Source organism: Dendropsophus ebraccatus, chromosome 11 (genome assembly GCF_027789765.1).
Source record: "Dendropsophus ebraccatus isolate aDenEbr1 chromosome 11, aDenEbr1.pat, whole genome shotgun sequence".
NCBI classification, from domain to species: domain Eukaryota; kingdom Metazoa; phylum Chordata; class Amphibia; order Anura; family Hylidae; genus Dendropsophus; species Dendropsophus ebraccatus.
The window spans coordinates 51,979,365-52,002,421 of record NC_091464.1 but is presented as its reverse complement, the minus strand read 5'-3'; the positions used below and the strand labels follow the sequence as shown (position 1 = coordinate 52,002,421).

At 41.8% G+C, this 23,057-nt stretch overlaps 1 protein-coding gene across 3 annotated transcripts in view; it reads left to right on the top strand.

Moving 5' to 3' along the window:
- The window catches only part of MTMR4 (myotubularin related protein 4), a 47,841-nt gene extending 25,184 nt beyond the window's left edge, over positions 1-22,657 (top strand). For all 3 annotated transcript variants that reach the window (XM_069944492.1, XM_069944494.1, XM_069944491.1), the window contains 16 exons: positions 4,270-4,386; positions 4,875-4,957; positions 6,731-6,897; positions 7,379-7,475; positions 8,096-8,209; positions 9,673-9,872; positions 9,974-10,102; positions 11,512-11,623; positions 12,108-12,303; positions 12,381-12,566; positions 12,666-12,836; positions 15,638-15,792; positions 16,320-17,385; positions 18,444-18,554; positions 18,682-18,770; positions 19,851-22,657. In XM_069944492.1, the coding sequence (XP_069800593.1) occupies positions 4,270-4,386; positions 4,875-4,957; positions 6,731-6,897; positions 7,379-7,475; positions 8,096-8,209; positions 9,673-9,872; positions 9,974-10,102; positions 11,512-11,623; positions 12,108-12,303; positions 12,381-12,566; positions 12,666-12,836; positions 15,638-15,792; positions 16,320-17,385; positions 18,444-18,554; positions 18,682-18,770; positions 19,851-20,028 (3,171 nt within the window). In that variant the 3' untranslated portion in view covers positions 20,029-22,657. The remainder of the gene's footprint in view (positions 1-4,269; positions 4,387-4,874; positions 4,958-6,730; positions 6,898-7,378; positions 7,476-8,095; positions 8,210-9,672; positions 9,873-9,973; positions 10,103-11,511; positions 11,624-12,107; positions 12,304-12,380; positions 12,567-12,665; positions 12,837-15,637; positions 15,793-16,319; positions 17,386-18,443; positions 18,555-18,681; positions 18,771-19,850) is intronic.
- Positions 22,658-23,057: the final 400 nt, after the last annotated feature.

Sequence of the window (23,057 nt, the reverse complement as noted above, 5' to 3'; positions counted from 1 at the left end):
AACATATGAACCTCTTTTTAAAACTTGATCGGTCCTCCGACATTACTGCTGATTACAGGGTGTCCCACTGCTAGGACCCCCTGGGATCAGCTCTCATACGGAGGGTATCTGGCAGCAACACAGTTCTTCTTGGAGTCAGCGGTCTTGCCATGTAATAAGCTATGGGTTGTCTTCCTGCAGAAATGGTTTGCTGAATGGTGGTGCTGGGTGCAGCACACAGGGTCATTGCATTCATGGCTTCTTAGGCTGAGATAGTGGCATGGCTGCATGCAGTGTATTTTGATTTGGCACATCTATACCAGATTGCCAGACGTGTGTGAATCTGGCCTTACTGATACAGGCAGATATGAACATGTCTGTATGTCATCAATCGACCTCAATAATATTAACAGTCTGTTTCCACTTCTAATGTTAGTTTGATAGGATAGCGTTGCATGTAGCTCTACCAGCCAGTAAAATGGCCTAAGAGATCCATGTAAGGGGGACATACATTAATTTAGCAAACTTGTCTCCTTCTCCTGATATGCTGCTCTTTTCCTCCTGTTGACAGCTCATTGTCTAGGTTACTGACCACCACTCTGCTCTAAAAGTAGCGGTGTGCCAGCAGTATATATACATATAGGGGAGATTTATCAAAGATGGTGTAAAGTGAAACTGGCTCAGTTGCCCCTAGCAACCAATCAGATTCCACCTTTCATTCCTCACAGACTCTTTGGTAAATGAAAAGTGGAATCTAATTGGTTGCTAGGGGCAACTGAGCCAGTTTCACTTTACACCATGTTTGATAAATCTCCGTGTGTGTGTGTGTGTGTGTGTGTGTGTGTGTGTTAGTTATATAACACACGAGCTGAGAAGTTCCTGGCTTTGTCGTCTTACAGCTGGAACTAAAAATTGAATTTGATACCATATGAAAGCTTGTTCTTATGTAGCTGTGCAGTTATCAGATGTTTATGATTCTTATAACCATTTTTTTAAATTTTGGGTAGAGGAAAATACTATTTTCATGTCTGTGGAGTTACAGGTCGCTGTAACGTTTTGGTTTCTCCAGGGAAAGTCTGCAAAGAGCATTTACCCTGAGATGTCACAGACTCTGGGGGAGAAGTGTCCTTCCTACAGCACTGTCAAAACCATTTCAGATGAACCCCGCAGTGGGCACCTCACAGACTCAACAGACCTGGCAACAAGCAATGTTGTCCATAAGTTAATTCTTAGTGTCGCTGTCATTTTATTTATTTATTTATTTATTTATTTTTCAGAAATCAATAGTACAGGTGATTTTAGGAAACTTTGTAATTGGGTTTATTAGCCAAAAAATGCTTTTTTTTTATCATGAAAAAGCAGTTTGAAGCTCTCCCCCCTGTCTTCATTGTTCTCTATTAAGAGGGGAGAGATGACACACCAAAACCGACTAATCTCCCCCCTCCCCTCTCCATAGCACAGACAGGATCCGACTGATGTAAGAGAGTCAAAATTTCCTGACTGAGTCGTGGATGACAGAAAGAAGAGGAGAGGGGGGATCTGGGAAAAGTCTTTTTAAATGCAGATAATGGCATATTTGCCTAATAAGCCCAATTACAAAGTTTCTTAAAGCCGCCTGGACCCCTGGATCTGAGGCTTGTGGTTACGTCAAATAGCGCAATAGGGCCACATATCATACATTTCTATAAACTGCAGACATGGGGAAATAAAAATTGTGGTGCATTTCTCTGGAAATAGGTTTTCTATTAAGAGACATATTGGATCACAATATAATTTCTGCAAAGAAAATTGAAATTTTCACTTTTCTCACACTTAGCTTTTACTTCTGTGACTCACCTAAAGGGTTAAAAAAAACTTTGAATTGATTTTGAACAGTTTGAGGGGTGCAGTTTCTGAAATGGGGTGCTTTGTGGGCTTCATAAAATACAGCCCCCTCAAATCCACTTCAAACGTGAACTGGTCCCGTGAAAAATGAGATTTTGAAATTCTTGTGAAAATTTGGAAAAATGCTGCTAAACTTTGATGCTTTCTATTGTCTTAAACAATTGAAGGCAAGTTTAATAAATGCCGCCAACATAAAGTAGACATGTTGCTAATGCTATTTCATATCTAATTTATGTGGCATATCCATTGTCCTTACAAGCACAACATTTCAAAGTTAGAAAAATGCAATTTTTCTAAATTTTTCACGTTATTTTGGGGTTTTTGATAAAGATAGGCTGTAAGTATCGACTCCATTTTACCAGAAATATAAAGTATAACGTGTCACTAGAAAACAATCTCTGAATCAGCCGGATAGGTAAAAGCATCCCGAAGTTATTAATGGATAAAGTGACACAGGTCATATTCATGAAATTTGCTCTGGTCCTTAAGGCCATTTTGGGCTCCGTCCTTAAGAGGTTAAGGACCGCCAAACGCCCACCCAAAAAATAGCCCAGATAGTGGGCATCTCCCGGGAGGGAGTCGACTTCATTATTATCAATATCCTGGACATGCTCAAACTTTCTGCAAAGTGGGTGTTGAAATTTTGAACAGTGAACAAAAGAGGACATGGGTTCAGACATCCAGAGCTGTTTTGGCCCAATTTGATTCCTCAAAGATGATCTTTTATATGTAAGTGAATGAGGATGAAACCTGGCTCCACATTTATAATAGAAACATAGAAGATTGTCATCATAAAAAGACCACCTAGTCCATCTAGTCTGCCCTTTTTAGTATCTCCTTTCTTATTATCTTAGGATAGATATGTCACCATATAGATCCTGAAAACAAGGAGCAGTGAAAGGAATGGTGCCACAGTGGGTCCCCATGGCTAAACAAGTTTCGCACCCAGAAGTTGGCCCAAAAAGTCACAGCATTTATTTTCTGAGACAAAGACTGTATTCTATTGGTGGATAACCTACCTCAGGATTGTAGTATAACTGGAGAGTATTACACCAGCTGAAGGAGACTAGAGGAAACGCCTATGTTGACCAAAGGGTGCCTTTACACAGAGATTGATCTCAGTTTTTTTTAAGCCAAAGCCAGGAACAGACTATAAACAGAAAAGAGGTAATAAAGGAAAAATTTAGATTTCTCCCCTTTTCAAATCCATTCCTGGCTTTGGCTTCTAGAATCTGTCAGATAAATCTGTGTAAAGGCACCCAACGGGATCCTATTGTTGCAGGGTAATGAGCCTTCACGCACCTCCCAAAGTTCTGGCTGTCAAATTGAATACCTGAGGTTTTCAATTAGTCCAACAATGCGTCCCCCCCCCCCCCCCCCATTCACCTTACCCTGTTGGAAATATTGTGCATACATATGTACTTTCTACACCTTCCTGACCACTGCTTTTAGAACAGAGTGGTGGTCTGTAACCTAAACAACGAGCTAGGCAATGAAGAGAATATCAGGAGAAAGCCGAGGTTGCCAAATTTGTAAATGTTTAAATATAAGGGGGTCAGTTGAGATGATACCGCTTTAATGCCACTGCTCCCACTTTAGGCCCACAAGTACTGTACTCGGAGTTATACCTGAGAAGTTGTTCCTATCCCAGTTTTGGAGGGTGGATTTTCTGGTTCTGCTTTCCAAGTGTTCTGGTTCCCCAGAGAATGAAATACTGAATATATCAAACTTCTCTGGGGAATCTGATCATTTGGAAAGCCTGCTCACACCATGGCCATGCCGTTGCCTTCATGTCACTAGAATATGCACCTTATTTTAGACATGCTTTTGGTCGTATTGTAAATGCTTCCTAATAAAGCGTTAAGAAAAAGTTTTCCATATTAAATGCTGAAATGTGGAGAAGCAGGCTATCTCTGAATAATGCACAATGACAGGGATAATACATCAGGAGCAGTCACCCAACGTGTCTTCCTGTGCACAACATCAGGATGTTATGGTTCATGCAAATAAGAACGCCATGATATCGGAGCGCCCTGAATTAAGGGACTGTCAGAGCTGTAGTACACTATGAATCACCTGATATTATTTTCCATTGCACTTCATTATGTTTCCCTTAATAGAGACAATCTGTCTTCTCTTTGACATCTACTTTTTATTTTCTTGTCATCTTGTCCTGTATAAACACAGCAATCCCGTCTATAAAACTGGCTGTGTGACCAGGTTCCACCGTGTCCCACCCTGTAGGTTGCCCCTAATGCAAGTAAAAAGTGACTCTCACAAGTGGCAGTAACTGTGACCTGACAGTCGCATGATATCCGTCTGAGATGGTGCGATATGGCAGTATCTTATTGCGTGACCAGAATAGTTGTGTGGCCCCAGCCTTATTTATTTTATTCTTTTCCTAAGGTACCTTTCCAAGTGCTGCCAGGAGAGAGCGCAGAATATTTAGGAAGCGCCAATGATGCGGTCATAGCCGTCTCCAACTACAGGCTGCACATCAAGTTCAAAGACTCTGTCATCAATGTAAGTAATTGTCATGGTGTATGGGAACCGGCCAGATTCACACAAGCCGAAGTTAGGCCCATGTTATGTCCACAAGTCCCAGCCTGACCACGGGGCTAATGACCTGAACAGATAGCATCCTAGATCACTGCAACCCAGGACTTGTGGCCTTAAAGCCATACTGTATCCACCAACCCCCCCCCAAATTGCTAGTACTGTTCAATTCACTAAGTTCTTCCCGATTGTGTCTTAATGTGTCCAGTGCCTTGGTTAGGGGAAGAAATTATCTCTTAATTTGCAGCAGCACAAAGTCTATGGTTTCCTTTGCTGCTTAGGGGTCAGAGCTAGCCTAACCTGTTGCCCTATTATCTGGTAAATGGGATCTTGAAGGACACTTTATAGATCAGTGGGTGGAATGTTTAATGAATGGATGACAGGTCCTATCCATCTTGGATACTGTAAAAACAGAAGTCATGGTTGTTTTTTTTTTTGGTTTTTTTTTTTCCAAGGTGCCTTTAAGAATGATTGAGACTGTGGAGAGTCGTGATATGTTCCAGCTTCAGATAATATGCAAGGACTCCAAAGTTGTCAGGTAAACTGAAATACATGTATTTACTAGAATTTACCCCTCACCCCATGCAGTTTACTTGTTTTTAGTATCAAACATATCAATGTTTATTAAAAGTACAAAGACACATAGCACAAAGCCAATGGGCCTACAATCGGCCTTCAACATGAAAGGAAGAAAACAAACAACAATACAATAATCGAGTGCAGATAAGTGCAAAAAAGAAAAAAAAAAAAAAAAAATAGAAATAAAGTACAGACAAAGTCCAGTATACGTCGCCCCATCATATGGAAATCTAATATGAAATGTCCTTCACATGAGCTGAAGTAATCCAGGGTGTCCAAGTCTTCTCGAAAGTTTCCACAATGTCCCCCCTTATTGACGCAATTTTTTCAGAAAGCATAATATCATTTACACGATCTTTAATCTTGTCTAGAGAAAGATGAGTTTTTTTCCAGCAAGAGGCAATATAGATCCTAGCTGCTAGCAAAATAAATTGTGCCAATTTAAACAGGCGATAGGGAAGCCTAGGTGGCTTAACTTAAAATAGGCACGCTTGAGGTGTGCTAGGGAAAGGCCGGCCAATTACGTCCACCACCAGCTGAATCACCTGTGTCCACAATCTCTGGACTACAGGGCAAGACCACCAAATGTGGTGCATGTCTCCTATCTCCTGCCAGCCTCGAAAACAGAATGGAGACACCTCTGGGTATACAGCATGCAACCTAGCAGGAACATAATAAGTCCTATGTAATATCTTAAGGGCAGTCTCTGCGAGGGATACCTGCCAACTCCCTTTACTAAGCAGTTCACTACTATTTTTCCATTGCAATGGTGACAAAGTTATATGTAAGTCAGTCTCCCATTGGGTCATGTAGGGGAGTTTTTTGTCAGCAGGCAACGAACTCAATAATGAGTAAAGCATAGATAGCATGCCGGACATACCAGGGGTGTATAATGCCAGGCGCTCAAAATCCGTAGGCGAGATATCCACTCCTAATGCTTTGAGTGAATCAAAAAATGAATAAATCTGCTGCAAGCGAAACCTCTCAGATGGGGGTGGACTAAACTGGCGATCACATTCCTCCATAGTATATATACGCTTTCTACATAGAAAATCTTGCAAACAGAGCAAATTATTCACTTTCCACCAAGCAAATTGGGATTGCAAAAGACAAGGTGGAAAATGAGGATTACCTAAGAGAGGGTTACTTGTTTTTATATACTGCTTTGTAAAGAAGACCTTCCTTTAAAGCACACCAGTTACAGAAAAAAATTACCGCACTAAAGGCCCTGTTACTGAACAATTATTGGCCTTACTTGGCTGATTACCGATGTCCTCTTGTCATGGTTAAAGGCCTGGGTGTAAACAGAGGTTTTATAAGCCATCTTCACGCGCACACTTTTTTTTTTTTTTTTAAATAACGCTCATTGTTTTCAGTCTCCAATGATTTCTATTGAAGTCTATGGAAACAACTGTTAGTCCACACACTGCATTGAATAATGGCCGCTGTTCCGTCAAATAAGTGTTCTTGTCGTTAATTTGCATCTGTTTAGCAAACACTGGCCATTTTTTTTCACTCTATTCACGCATAGATTTTTACAGTCTTTTCAATCAACTTAAATTAACATTTTAAACTTGGCCCCACCCAAATAATGTACTGACGGCCACCAAAATATGTTAAACAGCCATTATTTTAATTATCAATAACAGCTGTTGAAAATGGTTGTGTGAACATGGCCATAACGTTATGTGCCCATATAATTGATAAGACCTTTCGATATTTTTGGATTCAGGTGTCACTTTTCCACATTCAAGCAATGCCAGGAGTGGTTGAAGAGACTGAGCAGAGCCTCCGCACGGCCAACCAAACAAGAAGACTTGTTTGCATTTGCCTACCATGCTTGGTGTCAGGGGGTCTGCACAGATGAAGAAGAGCACCACGCTCACCTCTGTTGCCCAGGTAAGCTGCAAATGTACAGTGACTGCGCTAAACTTATGTGACTAGTGATGAGCGAACCAGGTTCGAGTCGATCCGAACCCGAACGTTCGGTATTTGATTAGCTGGGGCTGCTGAAGTTGGATAAAGCTCTAAGGTTGTCTGGAAAACATGGATACAGCCAATGACTATATCCATGTTTTCCACATAGCCTTAGGGCTTTATCCAACTTCAGCAGCCACCGCTAATCAAATGCCAAAAGTTCGGGTTCGGAACGACTCTAGCATGCTCGAGGTTCACTCATCTCTATATATGACCCTTTTTTAGTATTCTTGTGTATAAATCCAATCGGACAAGGGGCCTTCCTTATAATCTGGTATGGCTAGAGGTTATACCAATTTAATGTGAGCTGAAAATGTAATGGCCAAGGACTAGTTCCTCCAATCACAAGAAACCTTTCTGCTTTGGCATATAGTCATTTACATTGTGACTGGCTTCCTTTTAGGTGATCACGTAAAGGATCGCTTTCAGATGGAGCTGTTACGGATGGGTTTTGATATGCAGAATGCCTGGCGTGTGTCTGATATCAACCACAACTACAAGTAAGGATTGAGTGCATCCATCTTTCTTTGCCTTCTCTTCACACATGCATTTGTACACATTACACCAGTTTCTTTCAGCCTGCTGACCCTTACAGTTCTCATTGGTAGCGCCAAGGTAAAGAATATGCTGCAGGTTCGGGCTCACACACGGGCTTTTGCTTGAAACCTGTCTCATCTATGTTGGCAAAAGAGTATCATTTGTTGGTATACAAAAACTATCACTCATTTAAAAGGGGGGCTCAAATGGGAAACCTAAAAGTGGTCTACAGGGTCGCTACACTCAGATCATCAGTAGTAACTGCTGCCCCTGTGTGCTCCTCGGCACAGCAAGAGGGCTTGGCTTCAGCAGCCATCTACATGGGTAAAAACCTTTTCCTACTGCCTTCATCGTCCCTGCCATTCCCCTGGCTACTAAAGAGCAAATCTTCACCCTCTTGTTTGTATTGTGACCCTCACACATTAACTCCCATTTGCCATCCTCTGTTGTTCCATAGACAAACTTCTAGTGCTGAAACCAAGCATGCTCGACCAGCAAGCTGAGCTACAGATTTTTACTTGACAATGCACACTTTCAAGTGTTTTGATTTTTCTTTGTTTTTTTTTTTCTCCTTCCACTTTAGACTGTGTCAAAGTTACCCACAAAAGCTCCTGGTCCCTGTCTGGATCACTGATAAGGAACTTGAGAATGTTTCTTCTTTCAGATCATGGAAAAGGATTCCTGTTGTGGTGTACAGGTATAACTCCTCCCCCCCCCCCCCCCTGTGTAAATGGACCCTTATGCTAAGTTTACACAAGGTGATTATTGGCCCGATCGTCCGATTAACGATTTTTTTTTTTTTTTTATAACTATCATCGTTTAGATGGTACGATATATTGTACGGAAAAATCGTTTTGCAATCTTTTTTGTGATCGCGCGCCCGCAGTCCGGCCCAACCGCAGATGAACGATTTTTCGATCGTTCGCTTTGTTTACATGTACGATTATCGTTCGAATTCGATCGTTATCGCGAAAATGTGCCCGATAATCGCTCCGTGTAAACTTGGCATTAGCCATGAACTAGTTATCTGGGCTGTGACTAGTCACCGCTTTCTGTCCTGTCAGCACGCTCTGCGGGGTGATTGACAGGCAAGAAGGCCTGTTAGCACGTTGCGTGCAGCTGTTCTGGGAGCCCAGTCTGCACAAATATGCTGATTGGTTCCCATTAAAATACAAGAGCGTCTCAACATTTGGCTTAGGCTGGGTTCACACTATGTTTTTGCAATCCGTTTTTGTTCATCCGTTTTTTGCAAAAAAAGGATAAAAAACTGATGAAAAAAAACGGATGCAATTGTGTGCATCCGTTATCTATTGACTTCCATCATAAAAAAATGATCAGTTGTTTTTTTTAAGTGACACAAATGAGGTTGACCACGTTTTTGTGTACGCTAAAAGAAGGATCCATATTTTTTTTTTTTATAATAATAAAAATAATAATAAATAATAACATCCTTTTTTTTTCCATCAGTTTTTCATCAGTTTTTTTGCAAAAAAAACAAAGGAGGAAAACTGGTTGCAAAAACGTAGTGTGAACCCAGCCTTACCAACAAATACAGTCTCCAAGTGGTGAACTTGGAGGAATTTCTTGTTGACTTTATATAAACTCCTTTCCAATACTTAAAGGGGTAGTGCGGCGCTAAGAAATACAACTTTGTAATGTATGTTATGTCTGTGAATCGCCCCGTTCCTGTGTCCCACCACCCACACACGTGTACCCAGAAGTGTGGTGCATTATACATACCGCCGTCCGAACTGCTCCGACCGTCCCTAGTGCTGGCCGCCTTCTGCAGCGTCATCAGATGCTCAGCCGCGATTGGCTGAGCATAACTGTGCTCAGCCAATCGCGGCTGAGCACAGTTATGACACGGCAGAGGGGGCTGGCATAAGGACGGCGGCAGCAATTCGGCCGGCCTCCCGAAGATGACTTCTTGGCACAAGATGGCGGACGGGCGCGACACGGATCAGGAAGGGGGCGATTCATAGACATAACATTCTTTACAAAGTTGTATAACTTTGTAATGTGTGTTATTCTGTGAATAATTTGTTTACCGCCGCACTACCCCTTTAAGGGTTTAGTATATTACCTATATGTACAGTTCCCCCCACAAATCTTTGGTTGTCACCAGAATAAGCCGTCACATTTTATTATTATTTGGTGCAGACATACAAGAACAGGAGCAGTGATCGCACGTTGCAGTCAGCCAGAGATCAGCTGGTGGGGCTGGCGCAATGCTGATGATGAGTATTTAGTCACTTCTATTGCAAAGGCCTGTGCTCTGAATCCAGGTGGACGTGCTGCTGCTGTGAGCTACAGCAATAAAAGTAGCAGTGATGGAAATGAAAATGGAGACACAGACTTTGGTAAGACACTATAGTTTAGGACTAATAAAATTGATTTACTGTAATACTCTTTTAGTCACCTGCAATTGGTATTGACTGATTGTTTTGCCTATCCCTTCCAGATTCTTCTCTAACAGCCTGTCCCGGTGTTGAAGGTAGCGGGGTACCTCAGAAACTCTTAATCTTGGATGCTAGATCTTATACTGCTGCTGTTGCAAACAGAGCCAAAGGTGGAGGCTGTGAATGTGAAGGTAACAGTCTGAATGAAGTGTTTGCTGACTACACTACTGCGTAGTCTGATTCTGCCACTGTGTACAATCTCTTATGTACCCATCATTGCTTTCGGCTCACTTACATTTAGGCCCTGCTCAGTGATGCATGATCAGTAGAGATAAGCAAATCTCCAGTAGGAACAAAGCGAATCGCTTCATTCCTATCCACATTCGGCTCATCAGGCCGCAGGCTGTTCTGCTTTCAGCCGCTCCTCCCCGGGTGCTGGGAAAAAATGCATCCAGTCCTGAGAAACTTCTCCCAGTTTCCTAGGACCGGATCCATCTTTTCCTAGCACCCAGGGAGGAGCGACACGGAGAGCGGAGCAGACTTCAAAGCCCCACAGCCTGATGGGCAGAATGCAGATAGGAAGAAAGATATTTGCTTTGTTCCTGCTGTAGATTCACTTATCTCTTGTGATTAGTTTGCTTCAGGTATTTCAGATGTTGGCAACAAAAGGATGTAATGTAAGAAACACAAAAATAACTTTGTTTTCATTGTAACCTGTGGTTAGTGCCAGGAGAAGTGCTCAGCTAAGTCCTTCATTTCCAGCTCACTGCTCTTTCCATTTTGCTTCAAAAGACGGTTTACATTAAGTTTATGAAGCCCGTACAGCAGGCTGACGAGAGAAAAGTTCAGGGGGTGTTAACGAGGCGGGCTGCTTACATACTCACAGCGGGATTTCTATCCCGCTGTGAGTTCGTCTGGCCATAGAGTGTACAGGCAGGGATCCGCAGTGGGTCTCGCAGCGAATTCGCAGCCAGAAATCTGCTGCGGATCAGTTATGTATGAATGCACCCTAAAGGAGAAATTCAGCCAAATTAATAATTACAGGGTCGTCAACCTATACTTGCCCATGCCTTTGCAACACCGCATCACGGAGCTCCCAGACCCTGCCAGATGTCATGTCTACATCTGACTACGTCCGAACGCAGCTGGAAGGTTGAGAGAGAACCTGCTTAAGGTCCATTTACACAGAAAGAGATTATCTGACAGATTATCTGCCAAAGATTTGAAGCCAAAGCCAGGAGTGGATTTGAAAAGAGAAGAAATCTCAGGCTTTTCTTTATGACCTGATCTCTGTTTATAGTCAGTTCCTGGCTTTGGCTTCAAATCTTTGGCAGATAATCTTTCTGTGTAAATGGACCCTTAGTCAGTCAGTGATTGCATCAGTGTCCTGCCCCAGTCACTGACTGCCTGAATGCGGCATCCATCTGCCAGTTTGTGACGTAATCGGAGGGGATAGATGGAGAATGGCCTGCATCTGTCAGACCCTGTGGCATGTGGCTTTGCCGTACATTTCTGACTTGATGATGATCCTTTTTGTTCTGAGCCTTTACCTGTGATTTATTGTATTGCTCTTTCCCCTATATTGCTCTTTCCCCTATAGAGTACTATCCAAATTGTGAAGTCGTGTTTATGGGAATGGCAAATATTCACTCCATTCGGAATAGCTTTCAGTACCTACGAGCTGTATGCAACCAAGTACCTGATCCAGGAAAGTAAGTTTTGTGCTGGAGTAGTGCTTGTAATATGCTTACAAAACTTTTTTTTTTTTCTTCTTATTAAATGTCTCAGACTAACATAATAAGCGAAAGGGATACTTCCCTACTGTACCCTGCCAAATCTATTCAATCTGTGCCCAGTCTCCCTGATCACTGCTTCCTGGCACGCATCTCTACACTACCCACTCACTGGCTAAGACAAGTAACTGGAGCATTAAATATTGGATAAAAAGGGAACGGCTTGGGCTTTCACATTTTCCTTGCACAGAGTGGACCTTATGGGGGTAGTGTGGGTTACATTCGGGCAGCAAATATTCAAAGTTAACGCAATATTTTTTTTTTATTTTTTTTTTTCCCTCGCTCATGAGCCTTGGCCTGGTAATTTATTTTTATTTCCATCAACTAATGCCATCATCATAATCTTTCTCTCTCAAGATGCCATTCACCTGTCAGGTGGTGAAACCCTTTATGTGTTTTATAGCTGGCTATCAGCATTGGAAAGCACTAAGTGGCTGCAGCACCTCTCTGCCATGCTGAAAGCTGCCACTGTCGTGGCCAATGCAGTGGATCGAGAAGAGCGTCCAGTGCTGGTTCATTGCTCGGATGGCTGGGACCGAACCCCACAGATTGTATCGCTTGCCAAACTCCTCTTGGATCCATATTACCGAACAATGGAGGTGAGCAGTTTGGCCAACAGGAAAGTGTTTGTTAGTCTTCCCGCTGTAATTCTCTTAATAGCTTTTTCTCTCTCCAGGGATTCCAGGTCTTGGTGGAAACAGACTGGCTGGATTATGGCCATAAGTTTGGAGATCGCTGTGGTCATCAGGAAAATGCTGAAGATCAAAATGAACAATGTCCAGTCTTCTTACAGTGGCTGGACTGTGTCCACCAGCTGCTTCATCAGTTTCCTTGTCACTTTGAGTTCAACCACACCTTCTTGGTAAAATAAATGTTTCTCTGTGTGAACTCTGATTTTATGTTTCTTTATTGTAAGTAGTAAATTTAATCCTGTAAAGATAATCGGCCTGTTTGCCCCCAGGTGAAGTTAGTGCAGCACACGTACTCGTGCCTCTACGGAACTTTCCTGTCTAACAACCCGTGTGAACGAGAGACACGGAACATCTACAAAAGGACTTGTTCAGTTTGGTCCCTGTTGAGAACTGGTAACAAGAACTTTCACAATCTGCTCTACATGCCTGGTGGTGAGATGGTAAGTGTATCGCAGAAAGTTCTTTTATAAAAGAAATTAAGGGCTGTTAACACTTGCGTAGCTTTGGCTGGACAGCAGAACAGTTTTAGTGCTTTTTTGAGCACTGAAAGTACAGGTAGTTTTATGTAACCTGTTCAGCACATCTATTGTAAAGTACTAAAATCTTGCTGTTTTTCAGTCTGGCCACTAAGCTTTAATTGTCTGACCTTTGCAGTTCTGTAGAGAACTGTACATGCTGTGAAAAAAGATCCAGCACTCATGTTTTTCAGCAAGACCACTGACAACTAAACGCAATCTGTCAGCATCATATGCTCAGAGCTATAGTAGCACAGAGGCATTGCTGAGCCACAGCATGCATGCCTCCTCGCTCCCCCACCCCTCATTACCTGATTGATATACAGAGCTCAGTGCTGTAAGCAGGGGCGTAGCTAGGATTCACTGGGCCCCATAGCAAAAAAAACTGTAAGGGCCCCCCATCCCCTACACACAACACGAAGCACTGCATATATATATATTCTGCAATGTGGCCAAAAAATAAAATCTGTGACCAGAGGCAGAATCCTGCCTGCGGCCACAAAATTGACGGGCAGAGCAGAGAGCCAATGGCTACTTGCTCTGTCAGTCCACTGTATTTAACTATAAGGGCCTATTAGGAACTCTTATAGATAAATACATAGGTGCAGGAGCAGTGTGTAAGTGACCTAATGTTGAGAAGACAAGGAAATATTTTCTCTAATGCTGGTGCACTGATAACTCCTTACCTCTGCACAGCAGGCAGTGAGAACAGAGGTCAGGGGTTATCAGTGCAGGGAAGCAAAGGTTTTTTTTGTCTTCTGCCTGTTAACCCTTTTTTGTGCTGCAGCATGTAAGAGAACACTGGGTCACTTACACACTGCAGTACATAAGGGGTTAAGCAGAAGGACACAGGAGGCTCTTATCTTCTCCCCAGGCCCCTCTCCTGCACTAGCAACTGCCTACCCTGCTGCTGACTTTATGGTAGCTACGCCACTGCCATTGTCCTTGATATCGCTGGTCTTCCCAGCAGGTTTTGTAAGCACAACAGGCAACAGGTCATAGATGGAGGGTGCGAGCTGCTCCTCTGAGACAACGTCCCAGGGTGGGGGAGGGAAAGGACCTTACCAGCGGAGGTGCTGCAATGTAATGGGATATACATAAGGGCATTATATACATATGAGAGGGGTATATATATGAAGGTATTATTTACATATTAGAGATACCCCTCTAATAAGTATATAATACCCTCATATTTACCCCTACTGTACCCATATTTACTGTATCTACATATAGGAGAGGTATATATGATATTATATGCAAGGATTAGGGTATTATATACACATTAGAGGGGTATAATATACCCTCATATATATATACCCCTCTCATATGTATATTATACCCTTATATATGCATATAATATCGTCATGTATACTTCTCCCCTATGTATATACATTAATATCCTTATATATCCTAGTATAATATATATGAGGATAATAATGTATATACATAGGGGAAAGGTATTTGTGATGGTATTATATGCATATATGAGGGTACAATATACACATTAGAGATGAAAAATATATATATATATACCCCTCTCATATGTATATATGTCTACCTTTCCCCTATGTATATACATTAATATCCTCATATATATTATACTAGGATATATAAGGATATTAATGTATATACATAGGGGAGAGGTATAAATGACGGTATTATATGCATATATAAGGGTATATTATACCCCTCTAATGTGTATATAATACCCTCATATATGCATAAACCTCTCCCATATGTTTAGCTTTGTAGAGGGCCCCACAGCTATCCTGGGTTACACAACACAGCTAACCACATCAGGCCACATAAAAAGTGTACTGTGTACATGAAAAATTCTGGAACTTGATGGTGTACCTGTGCAGCAGGTCCTTTCTTGATCTTGCAATTTGCAGCCAGGTACAAACAGCCGACCACATGCCAGACAGCTTGCTTGAAGATGGGTAATGTCTAAATCCCATACTGTAAAAGGACCTGCTGACATCACAAGGTCACATGACTTCTTCAAGTCAGGTGACTGTACAGCAGAAGATACACTCCTCAGCCTTAACTGCCTGGGAGGAGGAGCCTGTGGAAGCAGCTCTGGACTGGTCCGTAGGGGGACGGGCTGAAGGTGGGCTAGAATGAAGAAGGAAGGAAAGCTGCTGGCTGGGTGAGGTGACACGTGCCGCGCAGGTGGGAAGTGGGCAGCGAAGTCACGCTGCCAGACGGACGTGGTGCGGTCTGATAGCTCACCCACACGAGGGGGGCAGGGTTTGCTGTCACACTCAGTCAGCACCCACTGTGGATGCTGATGCTACATGTTTTAACGAGGGGGCCCGGGCCCCATAGCGACGGCGTACCCTGCCCCCATTGTAGCTACGCCAGTGGCTGTAAGCCAAGCCTTGTAAATCAAACATGCAGGACAAGGAGGAGTGGGGAATGAAGGGGGCATGCATGCTTTTTGAGCACTGAGCTGTTAAGTTGTTTGCAGCTTAGGTCAAGTAAAAACCTTTACTAACTTCCATATCTATTTCGCCCATCACTTTGAATTTTTTTATTTCAGAATGTAAATGGCAAGATTTCATGATTAAGCTATAATGTAGATGGTAAAATAGAAAATTGGATAAAGAATCACCATAAATTCTTTAAAAGAATATTTACCATAATTCTTGATTTGAACAATTGGTTCCCTTTACATATATGCAAATCTGTTTTGCTATGACCACAATGAAAACGTTCTTGTTTAGGTCCTACACCCGGTTTGTCATGTTCGGGCTCTCCAGCTATGGACTGCTGTATACATTCCTGCTTCATCGCCCTGCATGCCCATTGATGATGGGATGGAAATCTATCTTTCCCCAGTTTCCCAAGGACAGGACTTTAATTCTCGATCATTAGACAGGTAAAAAAATGTTGGACAAAATATTTTTGTAAAATTTTAAGATTCATGCTACTACTGTATATAGTATTCCAAGTAAAGGGTATGTACACCGCGCCGCGTGTTTCACTTCTCCTCAAAGAAAAGAGGTGAGCTGCAGAAGGCAGATAGAATGGAGAAACATATGATTGTAATGTTGGATTACATTTGATCTTGTAGTAGCTGTATACAGAATTTCTTTAAAGGGGTTGTCCAGGCTTAGAAATGGCTCAATTCCTTAGGGTGTGGTTTTGCTGCTTTATTCCATTAATGTCATTGGAGTTGAATGGTAATACTGTACCACACAACCTAGGAACAGGTGTTTTTTTTATTTTTTGATTTTTTTTTTTGCTATACAAATAGCAGTCAGTGCTCTTTCTTAACCTGGCTAACCCATTCAAGCTGTTTCCAGGCATGGGGGGTGCATTATGTAGCCCTTAGGGCTAAAATGGTATGTGTATGTAGTTTGATTAAATAACCATGTAAGTAATATACTTTTGTAATTATCACAGGTTACCCAAAACGCGCTCAATGGACAATCTTATCACTGCTTGTGACAGTGGGGGGATACTGACACGCACTTCTAGTGACCCTAATCTAAATAATCATCAAGTTAGTTTGGACTCTCGATGCAGCAATGACGATGGTAGCGATACAGAAAGTCTGGGCCCTCTGCAGCAAACCACAGATTTAAGACCCAAGGTAGAAAAGGCACATGGTGACCCTGATGTCAGCGGAGGTGACAAGGGAAACCTGCTGGAAGTCATTGAAGCCCAGAATAATAATAAAGTGCTGCAATCTAGTAACTCCTCACTTACTAAAGATGAATCTCCAGATTCAAAATGTGACAATGTTAAACTTGACTTGGCAAATGGTGTAGATACACAAGAGCAGACTATCACAATAGCGATCACTGATCAGGGTCAAACGGATTGTCCTACCTTAACAAAACCTCCCTGTCCAAACTTAGTGGGTGATGTGTATGTCAATACGTCATGTAGAGATTTGACCAAATCTTTCAAGATGGCAAAGGAAGCATGTAAGACTGATAGGAAACCAGTCTCCCAAATACCAAGAAATGAGATTTCATTTCTAGTCTCTAACTGGGAGAGTTTACAAGGAATGATGAAATCTGTTCCTGTTGGTGAAACTGGATTCCGTCGCCATTTGTCGTGCGAGTACTCTACAAGAAGCCTTCACAGTAAACATGGAAGACATCCAGCTAGTTTATCTAGAGATGCCACAAAAATTCCCTACAACTTCCCTGCCTCAATGCACTGTTCTGGCCCCTCAGTGAAGAGCTATAGAGGATCAGTAGCCTCCCAGAACAGGCCTTTTCACTCTGGTCGCTTCTTTCCTTTGGTTTGTCCTTCTCCTGCACCTCTTGTATATCAGGATGATGATGGTTTACCTATTCCCAATGATGTTGTGCAGCAACGATTGAGACAGATGGAAGCTAGTTATAAACAAGAGGTTGACCTGTTGAGAAGGCAGGTATGGGAACTGCAGCTACAACTGGAAATACGACAGTATTGTGCTCCACCTCCGGAACCTGAGGCTGATTATGAAGATGATTTTGTGAGTACTTGGCATACAACCTTCTGATCCACATGTGGCAGAAATAGCCCAGCTTACAGCACCTCTCCTGTCCTCAGTTTGGGTGTAGTTTTGCAGCTTCATTCTATTGAACTAAATGGAGCTGAATTGTAATACCTCACACAACCTGGGGATAGGGGTGCTGCTGTTCTGCAAGAAAGTAGTGATTGTTGTGTTTATTTTTTCCTTATCCTATGTAACCCCTTTAAGTGTGAATGTGATACTAAATATACTGCAGGTTTACAGTGGAGTTCACCCCATTCATAGAAGAGGTGAAACCTGAGGAAAACTTGCTACATGTAAATTGTAATGTCTATAGCTGCAGATTTGTGGTACGGTGTCAGGCTGGGGAAGTCGCAATGTTTAAAAAGGGAAATGACTCTTAACCTAAATCGACAATTGGTTCCTTAGGGCAACATTACACAGCCTCATGTTCAGTGTAAATGAGGGATCGATTACAGGCCCGATTACACGGCTTGATGATCGTTCAGCAAGAGTTGCACAGACATCATTAGTGATGTCCATGAAGCCCTTGCTTTAAAGGGGTATTCCGACATATATAGAAAATAACTTCCTAGCATGTCTCTGAATCCCCTGCTGACTGCAGCTGCCACTGATTCTTCCAAACCCGTTTCTGAAGTAACAGCCCCACTAGTTTTAGTTAAAAGACAATGATTAGCAGATTGGCTCCTCTGCTGAATGCTGGCTCTATTACACAAGGTAATATTTGCCTGAATCAGCCTGGTTTGGCAGATAATGGCTCCATGATTTCACTTGTAGACTTGCTGAGCTGTAATCGTAGTATTTCCCATCTCCTCTAGTGTATGTACTGTGTATGATGATTGACAATCATTGTTAGTCACTTACAAGGGAGGTATCTTTTTGTAGGGTGACTTATAGCTTGTGTGTAAATCTGAATTCAGTGCATGTAAATATAAAGCTTTCCTTTCCTACGTATGCATGAACAAGAGTCTGTCAGTGACTTAGAAGATGTATAACTTTATGGAGTTACATCAAAACTAAGTGTGTATTGTTCACAGACCTGTGTAAAAGAATCTGACAGCAGTGATATGGATGACCTGTATTCTGATAAAAGTGAAGACCGACTTTCAGAGACCAGTTGGGAACCAGTGGATAAGAAGGATACAGAGGTAAATGTTTCTTATGTAGTAAAAGTTTATATTTTATGAGAACAATATTAATAGAGCATTAAAGTGGCTTTATATGCTTCCCCTTTGGTAATTTTATTTGTTTTTTTTTTTTCTCTCCAATAAAAAGGTTACAAGATGGGTCCCGGATCACATGGCTTCACATTGCTTCAACTGTGATTGTGAATTCTGGTTGGCCAAACGGAGGCATCACTGCAGGTAAATTATGACTTTCCCATAAGGCGTTGCATTATACTACTATAAGTTAAAGACATGGTATAGCTCAATCTGCATTCAGAGCAATGCTCCGTTTTAAGTACTTATGTGTACAAACCGCTACAATGAGTGGGAGTTGGTGCACCGTGTCAATTGGCTAATAATCGAGGGACATAATTCAGTCTTCTCTCAAAAGAGCATAGTCATAGGGAAAAGTACAAAAATTATAAGACCGATACTGTTTTGTCTGTGATGGGTCACACACAGTAAAATAAGAAACAATATACAACTGTAAACATGCAGCAGTCTTTAATATGCTACATAAAAGTCTATGGAAAAACATAGTGCACACATTTGGGGGGGATTTGGGGGACCAACATATGCAGGTGTCATGTAAACCCCTGCCCCTGTGTCCTGCAGCAGATGCTCAGTAAATGAATCTGAGCTGGCATAAAAATTCGGATTTATGCCAGTTTGCAAATTTTTTAACTTTTTTTTTTTTTTTTTTTTTTTTTTTTTTTTTTTGGGGGGGGGGGGGGGGGGGGTGGAGAGGGACTATAACATGCAATCATTGAATTGCATATACTGATCAGTGCTATGCCATTGCATAACATTGATCGGTATTATCTGAAGTCTGCACATAGTCTGAAAATCACCCATCTGACAAGACGTACGTAAGTATTATAGCCCCGCTTGTCAAGAAAAGTGATCAGGAGCCCTGCAGTCATGCAGCGGGGGTCCCGATCGGTCGGTGACTGGTACTTCTATTGTCACTGACTGCCTTTTAAATGTGATCGCAACTGCCTGTCATTATGCCAAACTACTGTGCATGCTGCTCACACTGAAGCAGCCTCACACACACACACACATATATATATATATATATATATATATATATATATATATATATATATATATATATATAATATGCACACATGCATTACTACTGCACAGGGCAGCGACTAGGAATGTATATAGATTGTGGACGTGAAGGGGTTAAACAATGAGGTTCCTCCAGCCCCAACCACACACACTCTTTATCTGGCTAAGCTGTGTACAAGTAACTCTTCATGATTTCTCTAGGAACTGTGGAAATGTCTTTTGTGCTGCCTGCTGTCACTTGAAGCTTCCAATTCCTGACCAACAACTCTACGATCCCGTTTTGGTTTGCAATACTTGCTATGACAACATCCAAGTCAGTCGAGCTCGGGAACTTATGTCCCAGCAGCTGAAGAAACCCCTAGCCGCAGCATCAAGCTGAGTGCTGACTTATGTCTGGCTTCAAGCTCTTTCTTTAGTTCCTCGCAGCCAAGACGAAGATATAAGAGAACAGCGTGACTACTAATATGTAAGCATGTCGGTGAACGCCTCCTTCGGTTGTAAGCTACACACTGGCTTACCTTAGCATTACATTTCTGCACCAGGACAGGGTTTTACCCCATGTAAAGTGTAAGATTTGTGATGGTCTCTGTAACAATTAGAAGATTTCGGTATTCGATCTCTTGGCATGGCTAGGGTGAAACTCCTTTTGTTGAGGAATTGTTTAGGGAAGTGGACTGACAATCTGGTTGTGAAGGAGCCCAGAGACGAAAGATGATGAATTCAAGCTGCATTTTTCCCGTAAGAATTATTCCCCCCAATGTCCTTTTTTAAAGGTCTGAATGTGCTGTATTGTGGTCTGATAGGGATCTGCCCCTGCTGCCTTTCATCTGGAGTAAACTGAAAATGTGGTTGAATGTTCTGGATTGGGCCCTTTACACCATAATATGCAGGGTTTACATGTAAATACTATGGTCAGAGTGCTACAAAACTGTGAATATTAACCCTTTTCATGGTAGAGGAGTTTGCTGCAAATGTTAGTCGGCCTCTTGCTGCTAAGGGTTTAATTGGAGTTCCTCTATCTGTATGTCTTGAGCTTTAGGGCGGTATACCCTATATGTTTTCATGTCCTTTATAGACCTTTCCTTTTAAGTTTGTCTTTTTTATGTTTATCTTTCCCTTTTTTGTTAGAATCCTTTAAAACTTGATTCCTGAGCGTCTCCTTTTAGGTCTCGGCTGTTCTCTGGTTTCCATTTGAGGGGCTTCATGTTAAATGCTGCTATATAAATCTTCGTGCACTTAACCAATGTAACCCAGACAAGGGAAGAAATGTTGATACCAAAAGGTTTTGTGATGCCAGAAATGGATATATTTTTTTTGTTTCTTTGTTTTACTATTGATCTGTAAAGTGCCACTTTGTTACATAAATCCGCCATGAGGTGTCATATGTTGCTTCAGCATTGTCATGTAAATACTTGGTCCTCGATAGCTCTTAGTTTTTTTTTTTTTTGTTGTTTTTTTTGTTTTTTTTTTCAGTGGTGTTAAAGTCCGCACCACTTTGGTGTTTGGGCTTTGGTTAAGGAGAGAAACCATTCTCCACTATAAAAAAAAAAAAAAAAAAAAAAAAAGCCAGACACAGATGTAGCAGCGAGATTGCTGGCTGTGGAGTCCTTTTTACAAGAAGGTAGTCTAGATATGAACGCACTATGCCGTCTTTTGGTGACTCCAATCGTGAGTTCGTTCCAGAAGCAACTTGTACAATTATTTCTATGCAGCACCTATTTTACCCATCCGCTTAACAACCTTGGTACACTATATGGTTCTGTGTGGTAGAAATCTTGTTAGACAATATTGTCTCACCTGACTTGCATGGTTGCTTCCTGGGAGGAGATGTTGGTACGAAAGAGGTATGCCATATCGTTATTATTATTATTTTATTTTTTTTGTTTAATCCAGTTAGGTACATGTAACCTAGAAATGGTTAACTTTTTTTTTTTTTTTTTTTTTTTAACTTTCCTATTTCATATAAGGAATTGGGTATAGTGTGTAGTTTTCATACATACAGTGAAGCTCAGGTCCCTAACCTTTCCTCCATTGTGAGCCACATTCACAGCTCCCCACCATCATTCAGAAATGGGAGATAAATATTAGATGTAAAGAAAACATTTGCTGATGGAAATTTTACACTAGTGTTATACCAGCCAGAATGAAATTGCTTTGATGGAATATGGCTGCAATAATGTAAATCGCCAGTCCTTAGTCATATCCTGGCACTCCTATAGTAAACCACGTGTGATTAGGGACAGATGCTGTATAACGTAGAGTTGGCAACCCATAAGGTGTATCTGTGTCATGTAAAAATTCTGAGCTGTTCAGGAGACTCTATATCAAGTAACGTAACAACCCTATAAATTCCGTAATCTAATCTGTTTAATAATCCTCCTGATGCTTACTGGTTTATCTTGGTTCACACCCAAATAGTTTTTCCTTCAGTGGATGACCTTGATACACCTTAAAGCATCACTGATCATTCTAAGCCAGGGGTGCCAGCCTCGCAGCCCTCCAGCTGTTGCAGAAAGCTGCGGCTGTCCAGGCATAATAGGAATTATCGCTTTGCAACAGCTGAAGAGCTGCGAGTTTGACAGTGTTCTAGGTTAAGATTTTAGGTTATGGACTTAATTTAACCATCCAGGCACAAAACCCATTTCGACTTCCATACTGAATAATGCGAGAAGCGATGAAACCATTTCCGTTATTGCTGCCTCCTTTCAGAAGAACGTGTCCTGTTCCCTTCCCAGGAAGATATTTTTTTATTGTGATGTGGAAATGTTCATGGAAAACTATTCCATACCTGTATACTGTGGAAAAATGCATTATGTATGTCTCCCTTGTCCCTCAAAGCAGAGTGTTTGGGAAGGGAATAAGTTCAACCGGGATGCACCAAACTATCTGATCTGATGGGTTAATGCAAATAAATTGTGAATACTGAATACATCTCTGTAAGATATTATGTGTTCAACCTGATATGTGCTGTGACAATAAGACACTTCAAATAAAATAATTATACCGGTGATGGTCATTATTCTGAGTTTGTGTTCGGTGTTTGCATCAAAACTTCACAAGTAAAACTTTCGGAATCTACTTAGTGACTCTGTACCCACAATCTGCCCCCCCAAACCGCTTGTACCTTCAGATAGCTGCTTTTAATCCAAGATCTGTCCTGGGGTCCGCTTGGCAGGTGATGCAGTTATTGTCCTAAAACCAACTTTTAAACTTGCAGCCCTGTGTCAAATTGGCGTGGCCTAGAGTGTGTGTGCCCTAGGATTGGGACGAGGGTTTTGCCAGGGTTTTTCCTATTTATCACCTGTCTGAACACTGCACAGGTGCCTTAACGATCCAGCACATGTGCAGGGTTTAGATAGGTAATGAATAGGAGAAATTGTTCTAGGGGCGTTCCTAATGGTGAAGAGG